General features: G+C 39.1%; 2 protein-coding genes across 4 annotated transcripts in view; one reads left to right on the plus strand and one right to left on the minus strand.

Moving 5' to 3' along the window:
- Window positions 1-241: 241 nt before the first annotated feature.
- On the plus strand, window positions 242-25,842 carry Smim32 (small integral membrane protein 32). Of its 2 annotated transcripts, XR_015444743.1 has the most exons (3): window positions 242-1,963; window positions 23,308-23,449; window positions 24,420-25,842. XR_015444743.1 is itself a non-coding variant. In XM_087194732.1 (1 exon), exon 1 carries the CDS (start codon window positions 864-866, stop codon window positions 1,173-1,175), a length of 312 nt encoding a protein of 103 aa, XP_087050858.1. In that variant the 5' UTR covers window positions 250-863; the 3' UTR covers window positions 1,176-4,355. The 2 variants fall into 2 exon arrangements, 1 of the variants encoding a protein (XP_087050858.1); XM_087194732.1 differs by lacking the exons at window positions 23,308-23,449; window positions 24,420-25,842 and having other exon boundaries at window positions 250-4,355.
- The window catches only part of Smad5 (SMAD family member 5), a 55,257-nt gene continuing 37,860 nt past the window's right edge, over window positions 9,304-26,700 (minus strand). For both annotated transcript variants that reach the window (XM_087194730.1, XM_004836200.4), the window contains 3 exons: window positions 19,040-19,261; window positions 16,317-16,573; window positions 9,304-14,677 (listed from right to left, as the gene is read on the minus strand). In XM_087194730.1, the coding sequence (XP_087050856.1) occupies window positions 14,534-14,677; window positions 16,317-16,573; window positions 19,040-19,261 (623 nt within the window). In that variant the 3' untranslated portion in view covers window positions 9,304-14,533. The remainder of the gene's footprint in view (window positions 14,678-16,316; window positions 16,574-19,039; window positions 19,262-26,700) is intronic.

A 26,700-nucleotide genomic window follows, 5' to 3' on the forward strand; every position in this document is an offset into this window, starting at 1 on the left:
CTCTCTGGCTCTGGTTCTTTCTGTGTTTCTGTCTCTCTCCTTCCCTCCCTCCCTCCTCTCTTCTTTTCCCTCTTCCTTCACTCCCTCTTCTGGATCCTCAGTCGGTGAGTGATGTGAGGCTGGCCAAAGGCAGTCACAGAGATGTCCTCTCTCCTCTCATTGGTTGGAACGCTATCCTGGGGTAGCCGCTGCCCCCGCGCCTTCAGGACACACACACACACACACACACACACACACACACACACACACACACACTCCCGACGAGCAGAGGGCTGCCTCCAGCTCAGTCTCCTGTTCATTCTCCAGCTCTGCAGACAGCAGCAGGAGAGTGGGGACAAGCTCGCCCGCCACACACCAGGGGACTCCATAGGGACCCAAGCTGCAGATCTGCTCCGAGACCAGGCAGCAGGACTCTCAGCCACCTGCGCTCCTTGCACTCTGCGTCCAGGGTTATCAAGGTCCCGAGCTTCGGCCACACTTAAAGGGCACCTCACCGCTGCTGCACCCCAGAGACCCTTGGACCTCAGAGCTCACCTGAGCTGGGGATCAGAGCTAAGAGGGCGGCTGTAAAACCGTGCGGAGTCAGCGACTCCGGACCTCTATACCGGTGGCGACCAAAAGAACCGGGGAAAGCCCGAGGAGCGCGGGCTCAGAGCTGTGCCCCTCCGAGGCTGGAGTCCGGCGCCGCGCAGCTGACAGCGAACACCGAAGAGAGCGCCTGGCGGGATCTCCGCGGCCCCCGGTCCCGACACACTCTCGGTCCGTCGCGCAGCAGGGCGGAGGGAGCGCCATGGAGGCATTGGGCAGCACGGTCCTGTGCGAGAAGTGAGGTGGTGCCGCCAGGGTCAGCGAGACCCCGGGCCATGTACGGCGACTTGTTCAACACCACGGGCAGCCCCGAGGCGGCGGGTGGCGGCGCGCTGGCCCCGGGCGCCACCGTCAAGGCGGAGGGCGCTTTGCCGCTGGAGCTGGCCACCGCGCGCGGCATGCGGGACGGTGCAGCCACAAAGCCCGACCTGCCGACCTACCTGCTGCTCTTCTTCCTGCTGCTGCTCTCCGTGGCGCTCGTCGTCCTCTTTATCGGCTGCCAGCTGCGCCACTCGGCCTTTGCAGCGCTGCCCCACGACCGCTCTCTGAGAGACGCCCGAGCACCCTGGAAGACTCGGCCAGTTTAGCGGTGGACGGAACCTGGGCCACCGGGCGCGGGGCAGGGCAGGCTTGCCCCCGAGGGGCGCTGGCCGAAGAACACTTCGCCCTGACCCAAAGACCCATTTCAACCCAGAGCAGCAACCGGAGAGTGAAGGGGGCTGGAGGGATTAGTAGGCTGCATAGGGTCCCGATCCCAGTACCTGGTGGTACTCCACTGGCCTAGGCTTTCTTGCCCTGGAACCACTCCGAAGGACCGTGTGCCCACTCAGGCACAGGAGCCCTACTTGCTGTGGGCTGACTTTGTTACTTTGCACATGGAAGGCGCAGGCACCCTGAGGTGTACCTAACCAGCCTGGGGATTGATTGCCTGTCCAGAGTCTGGTTCCGGGGCTATCTCCAAAGGCTGCTACTGCTTCACTTTCTTCTTGGCACTGATGACCCCCTAGGATCCCAGCGTGAATTCAGCTGGACTTTGGAATGAGGGCCCTCGGAGGCAGCTTCCCCCAGTAAAATGACAGGACTCGGCGTTTCAGTGAGTTCCACCCGGCTCCAAACACCCAGTTCCTTCTGTTGGCAGGAGTGGAGGGAGCCCCAGTGGAGGAGCATACAGTCTCGTCCGCAGGGCGCTGCAGTCGAAATTCCTGTCTCACTTCTTCAGGGGTCACATTTCCACAATAAAAACTCAACGAATTAGACCCAGCACTGAGAAAAATGGTCCTTGGTTGCGACGCTTGGAAAAGGGAATAAAGAGAGGTCGATTGAAGCAAGAAGACACCCAAGCTCCAAGGGCCTGCTCCCCGTCGCTGTGGCCCAGGTCAGTGTGATGTAACCTCCTCCTTTCTAGCTTTCCTCAGGGCCAATTACTCTGCAAAGTTTTTTCAGAGCTGTATCCAGGGAAAATTGCAACCTATCCTGCGGAGAGAATTCCAGGTAACTGGACTCCACTAGACCCTCTCTGCAGGGCAGTTCCTTCCACCCACCTGTCTTCCCTTTTGCTCTCAGAAACTTCATTAGGCCTGAAGCCTCGGAAGAGTTATCTTGGATCAGAAACATCTGATGAAGGGCCTGAAGGTGGGAGAGTGGGGCAAGACGCACAGCATTTCCTTTTAAGTAGGCAGAAGCCAGCCGTGGAGAATCCCACAGGGACAAAAATAAAAAATTCTAATAAACCCTGTTAGGGGAATTTCAAAGGAGATAGAGAAAATCTCTATAAACAGAGAGAGGAAATGGAGAAGTTTGTAAATAACCCTGACCATTTTCAAAGTTGATGTAATTCCAGGGAATCTTTTTTGTAGAGGAGTTTAAACTAGTTCCAGGTGGGCTGGGAATATAGTTCAGGGGTAGAGTATTAGCCTAGCATAGAGGAAGCCCTGGGTTCAATCCCCAATACCAAGGGGTGGGGTGGAGGGAGCAAACAAACAACAGCAACAACAAAACAAAACAAAACCTTCCAGGAATCACCTGGATCAAAGATACAGTAGAGTTTAAAGAAATTCTGACTGAAAAAGAATTTGACAAGAGTATCTATGGAGTCACTGGGGTTTTGAGAATCTGAAGCAAGATAAGGACTCTTGCCCCCAGCCAATGCAGTTTTGCAACACTGATAAAGGTCTTCAGACACTGAATTATCCAGAGGCCATCACCACTTCTCCTCAGCCACTGTCCAAGATTCCCTCCTGGCCCCTATGCCAGGAAGCAGTGGAGATGAACAATAAAAACAAGAACCTCCAGGTTGGATGGCCACACATTCCAGAGCTAACACCTTCCAGGCACTAATTCTTAGAACATTTTAGTTTAGTCTTTGGAAATGTGGCCAAACTTCTCTGGTCCACAGTAAAGGTAACTCATTTAATCTGCATGACCTTTGGCTGCACAGAAGACTAGATGGATATGAATGGTAAATCTGAGGCCCTGCCAGGTATACTGAAACTATCTGTGGCTGAAATGGAGGCCACTTCAGCCTTGACCTGGGAGTTGTGAAAAGTAGGAGACTAAGGCAAGCCCACAGCATGCCTCTACCACACCTCTTGGTGGCTAGGTTTGAATGTAGTATGCAGAGTGGTCAGAGAACAACCTCTGAGGTCCAACTGTCTGGCTTTAAATTCCAGCTCCTCCTCTCAAGAACTATGTGACCTTGTATGAATTATTTAACCCGAGTCTGTATTATATCAGCTGGCTCTCTAGAGCTGAATATTAATCAATGTAACCAGTGTAACAGGCTAGCACCATGCTTGTACAAAGTGAGCACATAAATGATAGCTATTATTATACGTAAGTTGAAGACTCAATTGAGGCAGCAGTACTGACAGAAGCTGACCCACAAACAGGATGTGCTCTTCACTAGGGCCACTGTCTTCTGTAATCAGAAACAGATGTGGTTCCTTCAGGGAAGAACATGAGTGGATGACTGGCTTTGAAGTCACTTGTAGTTCCTAAGTCCTTACAGCTGGAGCCAAAGTGGTTCAGGAGACTCCTGCAATCCCTTGATAAAATACTGCTACAAGGCATCAATGGGTTAAAACCGAAAAGTGGGAAGATGGGACACAACTTGGAAAGTATCTCTTTGATGTCTCTATGGGGTTACAGTAGCCTTAGCCACCTAAATCAAAGGCTTGGCCATTTCAAATATATGAGTAATTAGGCCTACAGAAACCTAAAATCTAGAAAGCAAGCTGGGTCAGTAAAAATATTATTTGTCGGCACTGTGGCCCTAAATAACTTCATTCCCCTTTTCAGGATAGCACTGGACTAGCTGAGAAGTTATAGGTTCGTTCTCATTTTGGATCCAGCCTCAGATTCCCCCTCAGCAGAAGGGATGCAGCCAAGTTCATGTCTGCCCTCTACTAATATGCAGAGTAAGTTAACTCCAACGTGGTGATTACACAATCGAATGATGTTATGGACTGAATGTCCCAAAATTTATGTTGAAGCCCCGACTCTCAGAATGGCTATATTTGGAGTAAGGAATTAAGGCTACATGAAGTCATATGGGTAGAACCTTGATCCTATAGGATTAGTGTCCTGAAACCCCAGAGAGCAAATGTTCTCTCTCTCTCCATGCACTGATAAAAGGCTATGTGAGTACATAGCAAGATGTTGGTCATCTACAAACCAGGAAGAAAGCCCTCACCAGAAACTGAACCAACCTTAATCATGTACTTTTAGCTTCCAAACTGTGAGAAAATAAATTTCTGTTGTTTAAGCTACCTAAATGTACACTATTTTCTTATGGCAACCAAAGCTAAGACAGATGGCTATCTGGGAAGTCCATCTGTACACATGCATCTTCCTGTCCTTTGCTATCCTACCAAGGCCAAGCTGCTTGAAACTACTTTTAGAGAGCTGAGCATGGCAGGCTAAAAATAGGAATATAGCCCATATCATAGGTGTTTGGGCTCCTCTGCTATAACCAGCCACTGGGAGCAGGCAGGCTGAGGAAAAGATGACACAAGGTGAGGGGGTGGTTGCAGACACTAAGAATCAGGGAGAGGAAAGAGTGGTGACCAAAAGGCTGAGTCCTGGAGCCAGGGGACCAAGCTTGATCACCTACTCTACACTTCAATCACATTTCTGAGTTTTTGATAGTCTATTTCCTCATCTGTAAAATGGACAGTACCTCCCTCAGAGGATCTTCAACTTTGAATGAGACATTGTAGATTAAAGTGTTTACCTCATGTTTGACCAGGAGGAAGTGCTCTAAATGTGAGCTATCACCATGATTAACCAATGGAACCATTGTGGAAGTGTTTCCAGCACTTCCCAACAATGACTTGTAGTTACCCTGTCAGGGATGTGTATTATATAAGACCATACAGAGGTCTGCTACTCCCCAGTAGGTATGACCAGAGTTGGGGGGCAGAGTTACTTGGACCCCATGCATTTTCTTGGCTTGAGTGACTTCTCCACAGTATCCCTCAGCCCACTTAGTAACTCTAATTGGGATTCTCACAGGAAGCCTCAAACTCAGCAAGTCTAAACCTCATCATTTTTCTAATTGGATACTTTTAGTCTTCTCAATTTCAGTAAGTTGCACCAGCATGTGGCTGTCCAAAGTTTGGAAAAAAAAAAAAAAAAGAGCATGTGGTCATTTTTAAACCCAAACTCTTCGTCCTCCCATATGCAATATATCATCTCCTGGATTCCACTCTACTCCATCAAATCATCTCCACCACCACCACTCTATCTCAAATCCCTACATCCACTTTGCCTCTCTCCAATCAAAACACACATTTGATGTTAGCACTTGCCTCCAGCCCCAGCTTATGCTCTAAATGGCTTCTCCTCACTCTCATGACTAAAAGGAAAGCTCTAACCTTGACCCTCAAAGCCCAGCATCATCTGAGCCCACTCACCTCATATATTACATTGCTCTTTCACTCCAGGCTCTATTAACAATGGCTTTTTAATCCCAAAAATCCCTTTACCTAAGCAGTTTTCTCCTTCCTCTGATTAATACCTTTTTATCCTTTAGATCTCAACTTCAATCTTTCTTTCTCAAAAAAGGACTTTGCTTGAGCCCCAAGATAAGATCAACTGTGTTCTCTAATAGTCCCAAATCATACCCTTAAACATGCCTATTAAATTATTGCATTAGTAGCCTAATGTCTCTTTTTCATACTACCATTTAAGTTTTATGGGGTTAGGGATATCTTTTCATTTCTTGCTCAATGTCTGGCATAGTTTCCTTAATGTCTGGCATAGTTTAAAACACAAGAGGCATAAAACAGTATTTGTTGATTTAAATACAATGGAAAAACAAAACTAGAAGTTAAGGTAAATTTACCTGTTTATTCTTTATCTGAAGATGTCTCCTTTGATTTTCCACCTTAAACTAAACTTGTAACATATGAAATATTGAGTTGGACTCTACCTTATTGACTGGCCAGTTTGCTAGGGCTGGTGATCCACAAAGTTGTTAGCAACTCACCCTTCCTGTCTCCATCTCTATAGTGCCTCAGTTATCGCTGTTATCACCCACAGAGGCTAAAGAACATGCAATTTAAGTCTGTACTTTTAGCTATTTCTGCTTGAAGTATTTCTTTTCCTGTAGGAAAGCACAAATCTTAGCAATATCATTCATATGCCTTCTCAGTGTACTTGAATAAGGTTTCATCTACTTTCTCTACTGATTTCCTCACCGTTTCCTGAACTGATTAAAGATTAGCTTCTCAATGAGACATCCCCTAACTACATATAAAATTGTAATTCCTCTCCACTTCCCACACTGATGTCTCCTCTTGCTTTTTCTCCTTAGAACTTACTCTGTATTTTGTTGGTTGATTCCATCAACTAAAGATCCACGAAGGAAATAATTATTTTAATCCTCAGCATGACTTTCAACAGCTCTCAATTATTAGTTGAACAAATGAGCAATATAACACTGCTTAGGGTTAGACAAAAATAGCTTCAGAAACACAGGAGCAGAGCATGTATTTTAGTTTCCCTCATTCTCTGCTCCTGCTTCTCCACCACTGATAGGATTAACACCTAAACTGGTAGGAATCTAAACCTCATGTTTCAGTTTCACTTTCCCTGAGGGAAGGTAACTATGACACCAGATCTACTGAGGATCACAAAGCTCAATTTGGTAAGCACTGAATAGTTCGTTGAGAGTAACTGAGTAAGTAGGTAATATCAAGGTTACACCAAATAGTTATAACAAAGCCACCCCCCCCACACACACACACATACACTAGGGTAGGTGGCAAGGGATTATTTTTATTTATTTGGAGACAGAGTCTCACGTTGTATTTCAGGCTGGCCTTGAAGTATGTAGCCCAGACTGGCCTGGAACTCAAAGCGATCCTCCTGCCACAGCCTTCCAAGTGCTGAGATTAGAAGTGTATGTCAACACACCCAGCAGGACTGCTTTTCCACAGCAATCTTCCAGGGGTAGCACAGCTTTGAAATCCTCATCCCTTGGCTTCCATGTCCACTTCAAAGTGACAACTCTGGTTCCTACCATAGTATCTGCATTGCAGCCATAGAGAAAGGAACAGGAGCAAGAGCACTCCTCTTCCAACGGCATGTACTATTTCTGCTTATACCTCATGGGGGTAGAATTTAGTCACATGACCAGGCCTAGCTGAAAAGGAGACTGGGGAATGTGGTATCCAGCTGAATACATATGTTCTAGAATCAAAGAAGGGCGGAAGCGAGATCTGGAAACTTCAAGTAATTTATTAGACAATAAAAGGATATGAACAGCATCTGAACATATGAACAGCATATCTGCAATCTTTACCATTTATGTATTATTATTCTTGCATTCATCATCTTCACATTTACTGACATCACTAAATTGGCTTAAACAATTCTAAGTTAATGAAGCCACATTTCACAGTTCATATAAAGAAAAAGCAATCGGGAATGCTTACATTAAATATGTTTCTGAATTGATGCTGACAAAACTATAGACTGGGCAAAACCTGTCAAAGCCATCCAGACCCCTGCAGACTTGTTCTGTTTGAGTCTCTGTGTCTCTCTCTTTTCAGCAAAATTAATATTTTATTCTGAACTGCAAAATATAGGCCACATATTTGTCACGTCATGTGTTCTCAAAGGCATTTCCTGCAGTGGACCCAAGTGCAATCAAAGATTTATCTCTCACAAATAAGCAAAAATATTATGGGGTCCTAAACCAGGCCACTAAAATTAAATTACAAGGTTCTTAACACCTTCACCTCAATAAACTCTGCAAGGATAAAAGAATCAATCACCAACTTAAAATCCCCCTTCAACATTAAGATGGAGATGCTTAACCAAACTGCCAAAAGCTATTTTAGCTTCACTGCCCTAATGTTTAAAATAAACAAAACAAAAAAGTTAAAAAAATACATTTTTGCAAAAAGTTTAGTAAAGATAGGATTACAAATTCAACAATAAAAGTCATAGTAATATTTTAATTGTTCAATGGGGAGGAAGTGGGAGACACCTTTTGAAAAATACATCCTTTCAGTTCTATATATTATACAGAGCTCTAAATAAGAACTTTCTGATAAGCATTGCCCAGTCTGCTGACAGCTTTCTTATAAATGTTTAGAAAATATGAACTACATGAAAACTGGTGTAATAGAAAGTATCACCCATTGAGTCTCACCCCTTCATTATCTTTAACTGTTTAGGCTACATCAATTAGAAAACTAATTATTTTAAATTTAAAAGAAGCCAACAACTCAGAGCTCACTGAAATTTTTTACAACAGCTAGTGAAATACTTTATTTGATGCCTTTCAAATGACACAAGAAATAACTTATCTACAAAAACTTCCTTTTGAGGAAGGCTTTAAAGAACAGAATAAGAACTTTTTATGTTTACTATTTTGGGTTAAAATGTTTGGGCTTTTCTATTTTTGTTGTATATGTAATATAAAGGGCAGTGGAAGTATGCACCATAGCAGGCTTTTAATAAAAAGCTAGCCTGTGATTTTTTTTTTTTTTTCAAAAAAATGGAGGGGAAGGACAAGAAAAAAAAGCACATCTAATTCACAAAGAGGATAATCAAGGGTTGATCTACCAAGATCAAGAAGCATCAGAAATGATTACTCTGAATCATACAAGTAACAGAAATGTGAAAAGATAATGATAATTGAAAGTATGAGCTATTTTGTACTAGGCATTTCTAAGAACTGTACTTGTATCACTTCATTTAATGTTCTATGAAGTAGGATGAGTTAATTGAGGCACAGACTGGTTAAGCTACCTGTGTAAGAGCGCAGAGCTACAGAGACCAGCACTCAAAACGCAGACAGGCTGATGCCAGAGTCAGAGGTCCTAAATGCAATCTGCCTGTCATGCCTCCCAATTATCCTGTCAAGCCCCCTCATTTAGACAAAAAGAAAAAATCTAGAAAAGGAAAAGTAGCGGCTAAACTCAGAAAAATTGAAGACTATAGGCCCAAATCCCCCTTTAAAATAAAAGAGAAAAACTCACTAACTCCCTTATAAACAATGGAAAGAAAGAGCGATCATTCTGAGCAAACCTGATTATTCTGAGCTGGATGGGAAGGTATGGTATAGTCATATTTTCTACCACTAGCACACAAAAATATAATTCAGTTGGTTGCATCAACCGATAATTTCATGCCTCTTTTGTAACTCCTCTTAATAGAACATAAATCAGAGCAAAGTATCACAAATAAATATGACACAATAAGCAGATTTTGAGGTTTATTAAAATAAAGTTTAGCAAACAATATGCAAAAACAAATTTCTTAAGAGTTATGGCTTTGAAAAGCACAATATAGTAAAACCTAACACATTTTTGTAAGTATCAAAAAGATAATAGAATTGAAGCATTTTACTAGAATTTCATTTTCTACACATAAACAGAAGCAGAACAAGTACAAATAGACAAGAGTGCAGCCATTGGTTTGGTCTTTATCATCTGCATATAAAATATTTTATTAAGAGAATGGGGGTAGGTACACACATTGAGTTTCCATAATTACAATCCTATCCTAATTTAAAATAAATGAATTTTCAACCAGGTCAAAAAGAATATCATTTGCCCAACCATTATCAATAGTTCCTACAGCTAAAATACGTTATCAATAAAACAAGCAACACCATCTCCAATAGTATTAAAAGGAACAATCTGACCCTAATATATTTCTTCTTTTACAAAAAATGTGGGACTCTTTGGCCTAACAGGAGTTTTGTTATAGCTAATACCAGCTAGTATTTAAAAAGATGCTATCTTTTAATGGGAAAAGAATCTACCTGTACACAAAATTTTTAACTTTTTAAATACAGCAATTTTAAACAAATCCTTAAACGATAATGGTTTGCAGTAATTTTAAGAATTTTAAGAACTGAGTTATTTGGACAAGAATAACATAACTCTTTCTCATTGTGCCACGAATGATCAAAGAATCCTGCTCTAGAACTAGATCTTTACAATGAAATAATTCATCACTTATTTTACAGGAACTGCTATCAGCAACCTTACAGCATGTATTCATACTTTAAAAACCACCCCAACCCACTGGTTGTGGTAAATTATTAAATTTTAGAGTGTCACTCCAATTATAATACAGTTATATTTGGGGAAATAAGGAAGGTCTCCCCCCAGTCCACCACCATATCAACAGGGATAGAACTGAGGGCTGCAAGCACCTAGGTAAATGCTGTACCTGAACAGCCCCAGCCAGGGAGATGTTTCTTTTATGAGTAATCTAGTATAAAAAAGGCTTGATAAATACTGTTACCTCCTGTTATCAGAACACAGTAAACTGTAATCCAGTGGATTTCAAAGGACTTTGCAAGTTTCTGTCCAGCAATTAAAATTCTTTGTTTCTATAGAAAATATGCCTTGAATTTTCACTTTCCATACTTTGTGATAAGAAAAATCTCCAAGAATATTACCTGTATCCATGAAGAAAATACTGCTGCTCTGGGGAAAACAGGCAAACTGGAGATGATCCTCCAAAAAGCTGCCTAGTTAATATCTGAGGAAACCTAAAAGCCACCACTTAGGAAAATGCCTTCCCATGAAATTCACCAAACACTTCAAAAACCATCAGACTTGTACTATCTCAAAAGATTCTTGTTTATTTAGCTGATGGTTATGAGGACACACGTTTATATTCAGAGATCAAGAAAAGATGTTAATAGTAAGACAAAGGCAGGTGGGCTCTGATGTCTTCAAAGTAAATAGGTCCAAAATGTGAGACATCACTGGAGGTTGAGTTCAACAATTATCAAGAGTCTTCCTTCCTCAGGAAGTACAAAGGATATTAATATATTTTAAGTGAGAAAGGTGATAATGATCCAAAGTACTATTAAGCAAATGACTAGAAAAAGTATAAAGAACTCCAGTGAGGGTGCAGACCTATAATCACAGCGAGAACATGAGGCAGAAGGATCACAAGTTCAATGTCCAGTACAGGCGAAAAAAAAAAGAATCAGTTGGATGAGGAGGATTCCAAGTTCAAGCCTAGTCTGGGTTCAATTCTTAGTACCACAAAATGAAGGAAGGAAAGGAGAGAGGGAGGGAGGGAGGGATTCAAATTAGTATACCAAATGTTCTCTATAACAGAAGAGTTTGTCTGCTACGGGTAGGATTTTTAATTATTATATAAACTTTCTCCTGCAAAAGGACACTATATGAGGAAGGAACTGTTTCACATAGGGAGCTCTTGAGATGCAGTTTTAGAAGGGGAGCCCCCAATCTTATTTTGACAATAGATTTCAAGTTTGAAGATTTACCGATCATTTTATATCTCAAAAGGATGTCTTACTCTCAAATATGAAAAATACAAAATAGCACATCCTCTATCTGTACTTTAGATGTGGCTTACTGAACTATCTAGTAACTGTATTTACTGAATTTCACCTCAGCAATCCAGCCAGTTCTATTACCAGTTTTCTTAAATAGCAACCATGATGTAAAAATTACTTATACTTTGATGCATATTTGATATTCTTGATGTCTTCCTTACATTTTCTCTAAGTATGAATTTCAGTATACCAATAACACGCCTACAAATTTACATTTCATCATTTAGCCAGGAAATACCAACCAGATCATAATATACTAAGAAATGCCAGTCAAATACACCTCTTTTATCCTTTTTCCAGTCAACATCTACTTGTTGCTTTCACCACTGAGATTTTTTATTCTATTCTACTTTATGCATACACCAAACTGCATATAACTTTATTATTCTTTTTAGCTGATATATATATATTTTTTAAATGCTACAGAGTGTGATTATTCTAATGGTGCTGATGTTTGCATAAATTTGACTAAAAACTACTATTTAGATTTTTTTAAAAATCTTGCTGGGTGTGGTGGTGCACACCAGTAATCCCAGCCCTTGGAAGGCTGAGGCAGGAAGATCACCAGCCTGGGTTTGAGGCCAGCCTGGGCCACACAGTGGGTTCAAGGCCAACCTGAATTACACAGTGAGACCATGTCTCAAAAAAACAAACAAAAAAAACCTTAACCCTATATTCTGAAATGGCTTCTTTTTAAGAGATCCTTTTTGGCCAAAATTTTACTTTTTTGTTTTTAATATTACTAGCAATTTTCATTTCCTATTCATAGATACATGTGCAGCCTTGGGGACTTTAAGTCACTAAGTTGCCCAGGCTAGGCTAGCACTTATGATCCTCCTGCTTTAGCCTCCAGGAGTGCTTGGATTACACGCATGTATCACCACACCTGGTTCTCAGGAAAACTCTTTAATAGTTAATATTTTCAGTACTATTAATCATGAGAAAAAACTCCTTAGAAAAAATACAGAAAAGGACAAATAAAATCCTGCTAATCCTAAAGGCTGTTACATGATGACTGCAAGTAGCAATTTTTAGCTTACAAGCTGAAAACATCAAACAGTAGTTTCTACTAGTTTACTAGAATCCACTAAAGGTGATTACATGTATGTCATTCAACGTGTTTTTTTTATATAAGATTGTTCCAAAGACTGCCATGAGCCTGCTAAATAAAAGAATGATAAAAATTCTTAAGTTCTATCAATAAGAAAGTAATTCTCTGTCATGTGACTGATCCAGCTTTGGAAGTGTAAGAATACTTGCTATGTAACATATATGTTTAAGGCTCAGGTGACTGAAAGAATTCATTTTACCCAGCAAACAACTGTGGGCTGAAACACACATGGCATTTCATCTGAAGGAACAAAAACCATCCAATGGCTGCACTTTGAAAAAGCAATAAATAATGACACAGAAAAAAAAAAAAGATCAAAAAATCCTTTCCTTAACAAATGCGCTTTTTTTTTCATAAAAGCAGGAAGGGTAAAGTCAAAAGTCAAACCAAAGTATTTTTAACAGAAGAATGACATGGCTCTATATGCTTTCAAAAGGCATCAGAAAATAAAGCTCATTTTGATAGGAAAATTAGGTCATTAACTTTTCAAAATAATTTCTTCATTCTCATGCCACAACTAAGATCCATCTGACTGCACCCTAGAAAAAGTGGTTAAGAGTCCTATGATCAATGCCAAAGGCATGACTGATTAAATGGATATTTAGGGTTTTTGTCTTTCCTCTTAGAGGATTATGTTCTGTGAGACTAGCATCAACGTGGGTACTTGAAAAAGAGCACTGATGGTGAAATAAGTCTGCATTTTTTTTGAAATGTGAATATTTTAAAACCAGCTATCCCAACATCTACTGCTGACTCATTTCATATCAGACCAGTAGCCTCATCCTTGACATCTCCTATGGCTATGGAAGTAGTGCACACATCGCTTCTCGGCCTTTTGGCTAAGATCAAGTAGAAGTAGTGCACAGGTCATTGCATGGGGAGACTGATACAAGTAAAAGTAAAATCATTAAGTACATGATTTGCCCAACATTAATAACACCCATAGAACTGTAGAGAATTTAAGACACCTTAGTTAGACTACAGATTAACTGTGTTATAACCTAGGTTGAAAATTTTAAAATGCATAGCTTTCTACAACTGTAATCTATAAATTGCAGTGTTTGTTAATACAAAAGGGGTACAAGAAGTAAAGATAAGCATCTAAATCCAAGTCACTTGAGTGTGCTTTAGCAAAGGTTATACTAAAAACTGTCACTCATAAAAGTGCAAAATAAAAGGTTAATGCATGTCAAAATTAGAGTTCTTGCAACACTGGTCAAAAGCGGCAGACAGCTGAACAAGGCCGTGCATACACTGTCACTAGCGATAAAGTAGGACTGTACTTACAACAGATTCTGAATAAATGACATATAAGAGAGATCAATTACTTGTATAATTTTTTTAAAAAGGAAGTGTTTTACAAAAGATACATAGCATGAAATCACATTACACTGACAGACATTTAGCTATATTAAATGTAAATTTTATGATGGCAGCTAGAAAACTATCACTTTGCTTTTACTGAACACTACTTGTTATAGCAGTGCATAGTGTTCCTTCAAAAAAAGATTTTTTAATAGTGTAAGCCCCTACCTTATGCTTTTGAAAAACAATGTATTATGCTTTTTTAAAGTTAGTGGGACAAAGAATTTGTTAGAAGTACAGCTTCTGGAAGATCAAGAAAGGAACTTATTTTTCACTATATATGCCGTCTTAACACTACAATTTTTCATCATGTGATGTATTATTTTTTTAGAAATTAACAAATTTTTAAAAAGTATTGGGATAATAAACAAAAGCATGTTCTAGTTTAAGATCAATCTATGGGGGCATAATACTCTGCATCTTTCACAAGACTTTTGAAAGTTAATCACATGAACATGAATACAAACCAATGTAGATTCATCACAAAATACAAATGTGTTGGTCACAATTATGTAGAAAAAAATAAGCTGTAACATCTGTTTTTCCATGTCAGCTCACAGTATCTGTACTGGAAGTCTCTCTAAAATTAAAACAAGTCCACTAATATAATTAAAAAGAACACTTCTGCATTATGAAACAGAAGATATGGGGTTCAGAGGCGAGCCCATCTGAGTAAGGACTTTGTCCAGCCATTGCAGAGGCCCATGAAGATGAATCTCAATCCAACACGGGGTGCTGGTAACATCCTGCCGGTGATACTCTGCTCCCCAGCCCTATGAAAATAAAGAGGTATCACAGCAAATCCCTCTTCAAACCATCAACCAACCACTCTCAACCAATTTTAACAATAAAAAGATAGTTTAACATTAAACACTTTTCTTAATGTACTTACACAGAATATCACAAAACCAATCTTAGCACTCATCATAAATTTAAAAGCAAGACAACAGCTATATTATTAAAAAATACATGAATTTTTTAATAACACAATTCTTCTTTAAAAATCCATGGGGCCAAACAAGTTTCAATTTTTTTTAATTTTAAGGAAGTCATACAGTACAGTATTTCACAATTAATATTTCTGCTATGAGATACATTCTCACTAGGATAAATAAAACACACAAAAAGCCTCATGTTGCTTCATGTCAGATTTTGTTACCAAAAGCTTTGGTTTTGAGGGGGTTTTTTTATTAAATGAGACACTGCAGATATTGATCAATGTGTGCATGAGTAATTTAATGCAATCATATAGCCTTTATCCTTAAAGGTGGGAAAGTAGTGAGGTGAAATGAGCTGAAAACTAGTTTAAAGTTCTATATAAAAACTGAAATAGGGCCGGGGATTTAGCTCAGTGGTTCCAGCGCCTGCCTCACAAGCGCAAGGATCCGAGTTCGATCTCTGGTACCAAAAAAAAAAAAAAAACCTGAAACAGAAAATTTTTACTTTTATTGCCCTGAATTTACAAGTTCTCTGTCCTAGCCCAAGAAAACAAGGAGAACAAGAAGGGGTAAAGACTGGGGAAGATGAGAGAATGAAGATTAAAATAAATATTTCTGAAGAGGGAGGAGGAAATTTCTTTAGAGCAATTAATAAACATACATAACAACAGACCTCCAACAAAGCAGCAAGGAAATACTAGGTCTTACTGCCAAAAAGAAAAAGAACCACAAGCATTTGATAGTTTTTCTTCCTAGACTAAATCCTAAATCCTTAAAGACTATGTGGTTATAGTTTAGAAGATGGATGGATGGATGGATACAGATATCATTAAAATTCTTTCCAAATTTTGTTCATGAACCATAATCTTTGGAATGTTCAATAAAATTAGGCCAAGAGCATAAACTTGAATTTTGCAAGATGCTTAAAACAAAGCTTAGATATAAGTAAAATAGTTTTAGGAGTCCAATTCTGTTAAGTCATTCCAATACAATCTTACAATCTAAACTGTGAAAGCTAAGGGACTCAAAAAGCAATTTTAGTATTGCTTTCTAGCAATTTAATCTTTTTTTTTTTTGGTACCGGGGATCGAACTCAACTCGGGTCCTTGCACTTTCGAGGCAGGCAGCGGAATCACTGAGCTAAATCCCCAGCCCCAATTTAATCTTTTAACTAGAGTTCTCTGTTAGCTCAACCCCTACTCAGAATCAAAATCAAAATCAATCATGCATTTTATAATGTTTGGATTACAAAATGAAATCTTAGACCTATCACGGTTAAAATTAAAACCTAGTAAATCAGGTTAAAAGCATTGATAATGTAAATGTATTGTATACCTAAACCGTACTAATAAAAGAATTTAAGCAAAAAAAAAAGTATTGATCATGTTTGAATTTAACAAAATTTTTTATTATAACCCGCAGACATGCATTCTTCCACTGACTCAAATTACATTACATATCACAACCCACTCACCTTGACAAAACTCATTCGGATGGTACACATTTTGGTGAGCTCATATACTGCCTCAAACCCATGGTTGACAGACTGAGCTAGAAGCTGAGCAAACTCCTGATTGTTAAAAATTTTGAGGCTGCAGCTGCTGGGAATCTTACAGACGGTGGTGGGATGAAAGCCATGATGAAAATTGCAGTTCCTACTCTGTACAAATATGCTGCTGTCACTGAGACACTCCGCATACACCTCCCCGCCAACATAGTACAGATGAACACCTTAAAAAGATGGGCAGCAGGACAGTCAGCTTAACAAAGAATAATGAGGCCCAAGAGCTTGTTGATCCAGCCAACATTCCCAGAAATACACAGCAAACTCTCAAAAGTCTTTAGATAGAAGCTACCACTAGATGGCCTTCTGCCACTAAAGATATTCAAGATTAAAAGTCTGACTCCTAAAGTGGTCTTCAAACAACTAAGAGGTGAGCCTCAAGTTAGCAGTTTATTAGGTTATTCACTTGGGTTTTTTCCTTTTTAGCAATCATTTATCATCTCCATGAATGAGATAACTAAAAAACACCCTAAATCTGCCTTTTCATGAGTCCTTTCAAAGGAATGCCTGATGCTATCAGCTATTATAAAGTGTCATATGGCAGTTTTGTCCTTTGTTTTTATTAACAACCAAGACGGCAGTTAAAAAAAAAAAAAAAGCAAAAACAAAAGCAAACAAACACTGCCCCCCACACACACATATAAAAGCATACATGTAATTTCAGGTCACAGGAAGTGCTGTTAAATAAGATTTACTTTACTTTAAAAGTTTTGATATTTAAAAATATACATACAAAATACATGAAAACAGTTTCAATACTAAAATTCAAATTATATAACGAAAGCTGGAGTCACCTAGTATTTTCCCAACGTATTCTTCCAACACCTCAAACTTTTCTTCTTCAAAGATAGAAACTGTCAGTTTGGTGTATATCCTTTCAAATCTTTTAACATAGACTTCATTATAAATATATGTTCCTCAGGAATATTTTTATGTGGTTTTATGTAAGGGGGATATTTTGCCTTTTTTTTTTTTGTATCAAGGATCGAACTCAGGACCTTGCACTGGCAAGGCAGGCAGCAGAACCACTGAGCTAAATCCCTGGCCGTTTTGCCTTTTTAATGTAAATAAATGGTAGCATAGTTTAAATCATTACAAACTCGATCTTTCATCTTAACCAATCTTAGAGATTTTACTATGCTCCAAAATAATAAATCTTCTATTGTTCATATATCCTAAATACTATAGAATTCTAAAATGAATACATATAATTTATTTGTTGTCTGTTGATGGGCAACTTTTCAAACAGTGCTTTTTAACACCATCTCTGTACCTACATACCTCAGCACATATGAAAGTCACTGAATTGTATCAAGCTGTGATTATTTTAAAATGTGTTTTGCTTCTGAAGAAATAAAAATGACCCATAAACAAAAGGATCCCAGAATGACATACTGGAAAAACTGATTACAGAATTTTAAATTTTACCAAAGAGATTTCCCTTAAAGTATTTTTACTGTAGTTGGGGAGGAGGGGGAACCAATGCATACAAGTAAAGTATTTCACAAAAAAAAACATGGTAACTTGGTAATGAAGTCAAAAGAGAATGGAGGGCCTGGGATGTAGCTCAGTGGTTCCCGAGCAAAGTCCCTAGTTTGATCCCCAGTACCAAAAAAAAAAAAGAGAGAGAGAATGGAAACTTGTCTTCAATTTGGTTTTCCCCCTGCAGTACTGGAGATTGAACCACAGGCCCTTCCAACTGAGCTCCATCTCCAGCCCTTTTTATTTTTCATTTTGAGACAAGGTCTTGCTAAATCACTAAGTTGCCTGGACTGGGCTCGAACTTGCAATTCTCCTTCCCCAGCTTTCCAGAGTACTAGGATTATGCCATAAACTACCACACTCGGCTTCAACATACTTTTGTTTTTAATCTCTTCCGTAAGAAATCTCATCATGATTATATTTTCCTATTCTTATTTTGGATTAACTTTTTAAATCAAAGAAGCAAAAAGCAGCAAGGTATAAAAACAAAATATCCCAAAAAACATGGAATACATTCTACCAGGGATGGCTTTCTTTCCTGACTACTAGATAATGAGATTTTAGCACTTCATTGAAATGTGAAAAGTGCCTTGTTTGTTGTGGTAACTATCTTGCTGAATGAATTATAAATAGAACCTTGTTACCTGAATTTTAAAAAATGGGGACAAGGGGTAAATCCAATAAAGACTTTTGCTATTCATGTTGGGTTTCCTAGCTCTAACTCTAACACTCTGGTAATTCTTATAGATCATCTCAATTAAAAAGATATTCCACAAATACTGTAATTATTAAATTCTAATCCTTCACCAGCATTCATATGTTCCATAAATATCTGTTGTATAGTTTAGGAGTCAGACACTATTCTATCTACTAAGGATAAACAGGGCAAATTCCTGTGCATCTTGTATTCTAGCCAAGGTAACAGTCAAGAACCAAAGAAGTAATATGATTTCAGATCTTCAGTAGTATGGAGAAGAACTAAACAGCATAAGTAATAGAGGACTTATCATTTGATTAATTAATTCTTCAATATCTGCAATTTGAGGCAGGGGTCATACCTTAATATACTTTATATTCTTCTAGCACCCTTACACAATACACCGACAGCAAAACAAATGAATTCAACTGAATGGAGGCAAATGAAAGATTACCTTTTCCAATATGTCGTCTAGTGTTTTCAATTGTTGAATTACGATTAACATTTGACAACAATCCCAAGCAGAATCTACTTTTGTTATTTGAAGGGTCTGTGAATCCATCCACTAACACACTAGTAGATGATGCATGAAAAGCTTCCCCAACACGATTGTTTAATTCATAGTAGACAATTGAACACCAATGTTTGGGCTCTTCATAAGCAACAGGCTGAACGTCTATGAACAAACAACACAGAAAAAGTTTAATAAATGATTATCAGAAACTCCACATTCATTGTGTTTACTCTAACTCAACCAAAGCATTACATATAAAAATATTATTTCAATTAGGTCTCACTTTGAGTCTATATATGCAAAAAAACCCCATTAGAAATAAGCTTACCTGTGACAATTTAAATAATTATATAAATATAAAGATAGGCAACAACCTTAGCCTACTCATGCCGCTCTAACAAAACACCAAACTGAGTGGCTCAAACAATTTTTTTTCACCGTTCAAGGCCGGGAAGTTCAAGACCAACGTGTCAGCAGATCTGATGTCTAGTGAGGGCTCCCATCCTAGTTTATAAATAGACAGCTGTCCTATCACCACGTGCTCATAGGGTCTTTCCTCAGTGTGTGACCACAAAGATTCAAAGATCTGTCTGTCTCCTTTCTGTGATGGTTGAGTGATTATGTCAACTTGAGAAGTTTGGTTGAGAAGTTTAGCTAAATCAGGTCAGCAATTCCACACCCTAGAGCAGTATGTTGTTTGGATGTTATAAAGGGAAAATGAGAAAGGAAGGACACTGCTTGTTCCTTTGGAGGAGCTCTTGCCTTCACCTTGGACGTCATCTCCTGCCTTGTGGCACCCTCTTCGGCTCCCAGCACGGATCCTTCAGCCTTCCTTCCAGCATTGACTCTGCACCCTTCCACGGCAAACCTACTCACACGGGACACTGCAGTGAGCACCAGACCTTCAACTAAATCCTTCAGTCTCCAGTGTGCAGAGGGATCCTCTACACTCTTCCTGATCCAACTCTGTGGGTGGCCATTGTAAGCCAATCTTGTAAATTCTTATAAATTTGTATATCTTGTGTTATATCCGTTTCTCTAGTAAATACTGACTGATACATCTTCTGATAAGGGTAGCTAATTCCATCACGAGGCTCCCGCTCTCATGAACTCATCTAAACCTCAGCCACCTCTCCAAAGTTCCATTTCCACATAACCATCACTTTGCAGGTGAAGGCTTCAACATATGAACCAGGGTGGGTGATGAAAGGAGCACAATTTGATCCATTACCATTCAACCCTGCCCTCCCAATATCCATGCCCTTTTCAAAGGTAAAAAAAAAAAAAAAACATCCATCTCCAAAGCCCTCAGTCTTAACTCATTCCAGCAAAAACTATAAAGTCTAAAGTCCAGTCTTACCTAAATGAGAAAAAGATGAGACTGGAGACAAAATTCCAAAGCAAAACTCCTCTCCAGTGGTAACATGTGAAACCACACAAGTTATAAGCTGTAGAGAATTAGACCCTCAAGGCCCCATACATGCTTGCTCCCACAACTTCAGCCAACCTGCGGAAACTAGGACAGTGATCTGGATGATCTCCGAATCACTTCAGGGCCGTTCCTCAGTTTTAAGGAATAGCACAAGTTTGCAGCTGAATAGCTAACTGCCTTGTCTATACAGAATCTAAGATGTCTGATAGCCTTCCTTAATTCTGACGTATCTCTGTCCCCTTCAAGTCACACTATCTGTGTCATGCTGAGGTGGCTAATCAGGTCTATGGGTCACATCCATACTAATCTCCCTATAAATATATTTTCTCATTTTTTGGAAATATGGATAGGATGAGAATTTTTCTAAATCTTTAAGTTCTGATTCCTTTTTGCTTAACAATTTCTCCTTCAATTCATTGCTCTCTTCCCACATGTATTTTACCACGAGAAGCTAGGAGGATCTAGGCCACTTCTTTAAAACTTTGCTCAGGAATCTCTTCAACTAAGTATCCAATTTCACAGCTTGAAATTCTACTTTCCACAAAACACTAGAACAGGAACACCAGTCAAGTTCCTTGCCACTATTTTAATAAAGATAGCCTTTTCTCCTTTTTCCAATAACAATGTTCTTTATATACATCTGCAGCCTCAAAAGAACCAACTTTAACATTTACATTTCTAATATTGTATGCAAAAATTATTTATATAGTCTCTTCAGAATCACCTTTCACTGTTACTTCACAGCAGTAACAGCTTTTTCTAGCTTGCACCTCAAAATTCTTCCAGCCTCTACTCAGTATCTAGCTCCAAAGCCACTTCCATATTTTTAGGTACAGTATGTGTTACAGCAGCATTCCCCTTCTAGATTCCAATTTCTGTCTCGGTTGGTTCAGGCGGCTATAACAAAATACCACAGGTTGTGTGGCTAAACAACAGAAGTTTATTTCTCACACTTCTAGATAAGTCCAAGATCAAGGCACCAGTGGTAGGTCAGCATTTGGTGAAGGCTTGCTTCCTGGCTTGTAGACAACCGCTCTCTGACTTTGTACTCACTGGCCTTTCCTTGGGTTGTATTCAATAGTATAGAAAAAGATACACAGAAAGGGATCTCTTCCTCTTCTTATAAGGGCGCTAATTGCACCCTGAAGACCCTATCCTCACAACCTCATCTAAACTTAATTACCTTCCCCAAATCTCATTTCCAAATAACACTAATAGTGAGGGTTAGGGCCTCAAAATAGGAACTTGGGGAAGACATAATTCAGAACGTAACAACAAATCATATTTTAAATTACATTTCTAGGATAATCTACTTTAGGCTTAAATTTGAGATATATACTTTTTCAGCCACTAGAAAGACATAACTATATCACCATCTTCTTAGCAAAAAGCTAAACTAAAAAACACTCTCTGCAAACTATGAATACAAGTATTTCACAGGAATCATCTTTGAGTTGCTACTGATCTTAGCAGCAAACCTTCTAATTTCTCACCATTACATATGATGTTATCTGTGGGTTTTCTGTAATTTCTGTTTGCCTTTTTTGTTTTTTGAGACAGGGTCTCACTATGTAGCTCAGCTGGCCTTGAACTCCTGGTGATTCTCCTGCCTCAGGCTTCCAAGGGATTACAGGCATTCTCTACCAGGCCCAGCTTCTGTAAATGTTTTTTTTATCACCACAAATACACAAAAAGCACACAAACATTGTTTTAAGAAATGTGTAGGGCCAGGGATTTAGCTCAGTGATTCTGGGCGCCTGCCTCAAAAGTGCAAGGTCCCAAGTTCGATCCCTGGTACAAAAAAAAAGAAAAAGAAAAAGAAATGTGTAAAATGGCAGACCTTACTTCTAAACTTGTTACAATGTAAGGAGCTTAAGTCTCAATGTAACTTTAAAGCCACAACACCACCATAAAAATATGCCAAACTCCACAATGAGGTACCACTTCATACCCATTAGAGTGATCATTATTCCAACCCCCCACCCCACCCCACCCCACCCCAAAAGGACCCCAGAAAATAAATGGCCTAGATGTAAAGAAACTGGAATCCTGGGGACCCCAATAATTTCCATAGCCTCGTGGGAAATACACTGCTAAAGATGTTATTGTGATATGTATACACTGGTCATGGTCTAAGTTTTCTGTGGGAAAACAAGGTTCTAATGATCTTTTTTGACTCAGGTATCTGCCTTTCTCTTGCACTCCAGCTACTTGTGATAAGAAGTACATATCGAGCCAGCATGAGAAAACCAGTCAAATAATAGTTTTCTTAAAAAATCATGTGATAGCTATGTTATGTGTCACCACACTTAGGGATGTTCAGTTGCCAAACAGTCGAAACAATGTCACACACTAAAATTTGAGGCTAGACATTAGGAATTCCTAAAGTACATTAATAGGCCAATATGCATGTTCTCTTTATATGGCATCCTACTAAAGAATAACAAATAAGAGTTTTCTGTATGTCATTTAATGTCTTGTGATCAGACAAAGGTGTTTGACTGAAAGACTATTCCGTACTAAGATGGACATGTAAGTGTTACAATAAAAATGTCATCATGACTGCCATGCTAAAATACTATGTGTGGCTCTCGATTCTAAAGTTTTTCCATATAATGTATAACTGTTGTCTGTTAACATTCTGCAAGGATTCAACTACTAAAATGACCATGGTTGAAAAAATATATTTCAAAAGTGCTTAATATCCAGATGAAATTACAATAGTTAAGCTCACTGCGCCTACTGAGATACTTATGTCACTGATCTTCTCTTCTAGGTGTTCAACAACTAAAGTTTGGAGTCCAAAACCAGACAGGTAACTGGGCTATGAGGATAGCCAACATTTTGGCCCTGGCCCCTCAAGGTCAACAAAGATCCAGGAAACAAAGGAACCTTTCCTACAGGATCCTACATCTTTGGTAAGTCACCCAACCTCCTGAGCAGGGAGATTGCTGGGCACCAGAGAACAAATGTACCATGTGCCAAAGGAGGGTCACCAAGAGGGAAAAATCTCCCACGGTTTCACTGAAAGCAACATGGTCAAGCAAGGCCATGACCCATCGTGACAGATGACACTGACAGGAGCTGAGAGGCTCTATGCATGGTTCCAAACCAATGCCTGAGGAGACTTAACTGACCTTGATAGAGAGCAAGAGGTTCACACCGATTGACAGGTCTCACTTTAACTTGGTCTTAAACAACCAGGAGAAAAGAATAACTAAAAGAGGTATAAAATACTGCTATAGTAATAAAGCTAGATATAAAAAGGGGCTCCAGTCACTGACCCCTTCTGGCAGTTTCTAGCTACACCAGTAGCTGACCATGGTTATGGACCATTAGGAAAAAACTATGGTGAAATCTGTAAGACCTCAGCTATAGTTTTAAATTTCTTAAGTGAGATTTGTTCTTCAAATTGTCTCTTCTTAAAGTATCAGACTTATACATAATCTTTATCAATGAAAGAATCTAAGAGCCAGTAGATTACAGTCACTATTTCAATATCTAAGTGTGACTTTCTCCACAACCTGCTCTTCCATTCTAGTGTGCTCATGCTTAGATTATACATGCTTTAATTTCTTAAAAGTTTTGTTTATTCTTGCCTAGAGGCTGCCAAACTCAAAACAGTCATACAAATGGAACCAATGACAAAGGTGCTAGACTTCTTTTACCGGGATCCACCAGATCAACCTTGTAAACAGCTCATAAGTGCTAAACTATACGACTTCTATGTTGGATTCTGAAGTCTCCTGGACCTTCTTACCCTCTTTGTGGGAGGCTATTACTAGTTCCTCCCAATGGAAACCTTTGTTGGCTATATTCAGAGCAGTCCTGATGACATTATTTAGCCCATGTATTCTTAACTGCTTCTTTGGCTTTTGTCCCCTCCAGACTTGAAGCTATAAGGCTACCCAAGATGACAATGCCTGGTGCCTATTGAAGGCCTTCAGACAGACCTCTATAGAGTAACTCTGACTGCTGATTACAACTTCAACCCTCTTCAATTGGAAGTAGCCAGACTGGTCTTCGCCCTTTGCCCCCTCACAGCAGTTAGGAGTACTTCAGAGGGGGGAATATTGCAGATAGGTAAGTTAATTAGATATCTTGTAGGCAGTTAGATAGGGCCAGCCCACAAGGAGCCAACATGGAGGACAGTGAAGACACATTCACTGAAGGCCTGCATTGTAAAAGGAGAGAAACTACCACGCCCATGTAGGATGAATAGCAGTGATCATATTCTAAACAGGTATCAATCACCTGGGTGGGGGGGCCAAGGTCTTAACCCAGCCTTTCCAGGAAATATCCCAGACACACCCTTACTGAAAATCCTAGTACACTTGCTATGTGACTTGCTCCCCCATTTGACCTGCATTTAATCAATATTACCTGGGTGACTGTGCTTGTAATCTTATTGGTTGGTCATGGTTTTGCCCCACCTCATGCCCACCTTGTAAATTTCCATTGGGTCTTCCAGTTTTGTCCCACTTTGTACCTGCCTCACCACATGACTTTGCTGTATAAAACATCTTTGAAAAGTGGGGTGAGCGGGCAACCCACTTTCTGGTCCTCCTTCTGTCTCTATTAGGCAGAAGCTTTCTTTCTCCCAATAAATTTTTCCTACTCTTAAAAAAAAAGGAAAAGAAACTGGAATCCTTATGCACTGATGGTAAGAATGTAAAATGATGCAACTGCATCATTGCAAATACTGTCAAAAAGTCAAACAAATAATTAGCATATGACATCAATTCTAGTCCTAAGTATATAATGCTCAAATGCACTGCAAGCAGAAGCTCAAACAGACATGGTATCACTGAAAGTTACAATAGCCAAAAAGGCTAAACCTAAATGTCTCTCAATACACAAATGGATAAACAAAATGTGCATACATATACAACAGAGTATTATTCAGCCTTAAATAATGAAATTCCAATACTACTGTAATGTGGGTAATCCTTGAAACCACCATGCTAAATGAAATAAGCCAGACACCAAAGGAAATACAAGTATTATAATTGCATTTAGAAGAGATACCTAGAATAGGCAAATTTATAGAGATAAAATGTTGAATAATATTTTTCAGGGGCTAGAGGAAAAGGAATGGGGAGTTTTATAATGGGTTAAGTTCTGCATAGGATGATAAAAAAGTTCTGGGAATGGATCCATAATATGTAGACATACCTAATGCTAATGAACTGTATACTTTACTATCATAGTTCCAAAATACATAAAGCAAATAAACAGAATTGGTAATAGAAATGTACAACTCAACAGTAACAGTTGGGGACTTCAATCTCCCATTGTCAGTAATTGATAGAATAATAAGAAAGAAAGCAAGGTGGGAAAAAAAAAAAACCAAGGTGGGATATAGAAAACTTGAACTATACTTTCAACCAGTTAGATCTAAATCAAAATGCACAGAACCAATGATAACCCTACAACAGCAGAACTAAAGAGTCTCAATATACACCTATGTTCATAGTAGCATTATTCACAGTAGCCAGCAAGTTCAGTGTTTCAAAAAGTTAAGCACATAATTAGCATATGACACAGCAATTCTACTCCCAAGTATACAATACTCAAATAAACTGTAAGCAGAGACCCAAGCAAATAATAGCACAATGAGAAAACAAATGGTGCTGGAACTAACTGGATTTCTTCATGCAAAAAATTTAATATAGATATTTACCATATACCACATACAAACTCAACTCCAAATGAATCTAAGGCCTTATATAAAGATTAAAACTATAGAACATCTAGAAGAAAACATCAAAAAATATTTGCATGACCTTGGGACAAATAAAACTTTCTTAGATTCAATACCAAAATCATGATACAGAAAATAGAATTGATAAACTGAACTTCATCAAAATTTAAAGCTATGGTGGGGACGGGGATTTACCTCAGTGGCACCCTACCTGCCTGGCAAGTGCAAGGTCCTGAGTTCAATTTCTGGTATGAAAAAAAAGATTTTTAAGCTATTGTGATTCAAAAGACATTATTTTTAAAACTGAGAAAAAATATTTACAAATATTTTATAGTATATAAATTATACTTCACAAAAGTGGTTTTTTTCACAAAAGGTTTTTTAAAAGTGGCCAAGATTCAGGATGTAGATCAACGCTAGAATGTCTGCCTCGCATGTAGGAGGCCCTAGGATGAATCCTCAGTA

Source organism: Heterocephalus glaber, unplaced genomic scaffold, assembly GCF_053883595.1.
Source record: "Heterocephalus glaber isolate CG9 unplaced genomic scaffold, H.glaber_assembly_v1.0 deba00001606, whole genome shotgun sequence".
Lineage (NCBI taxonomy): Eukaryota > Metazoa > Chordata > Mammalia > Rodentia > Bathyergidae > Heterocephalus > Heterocephalus glaber.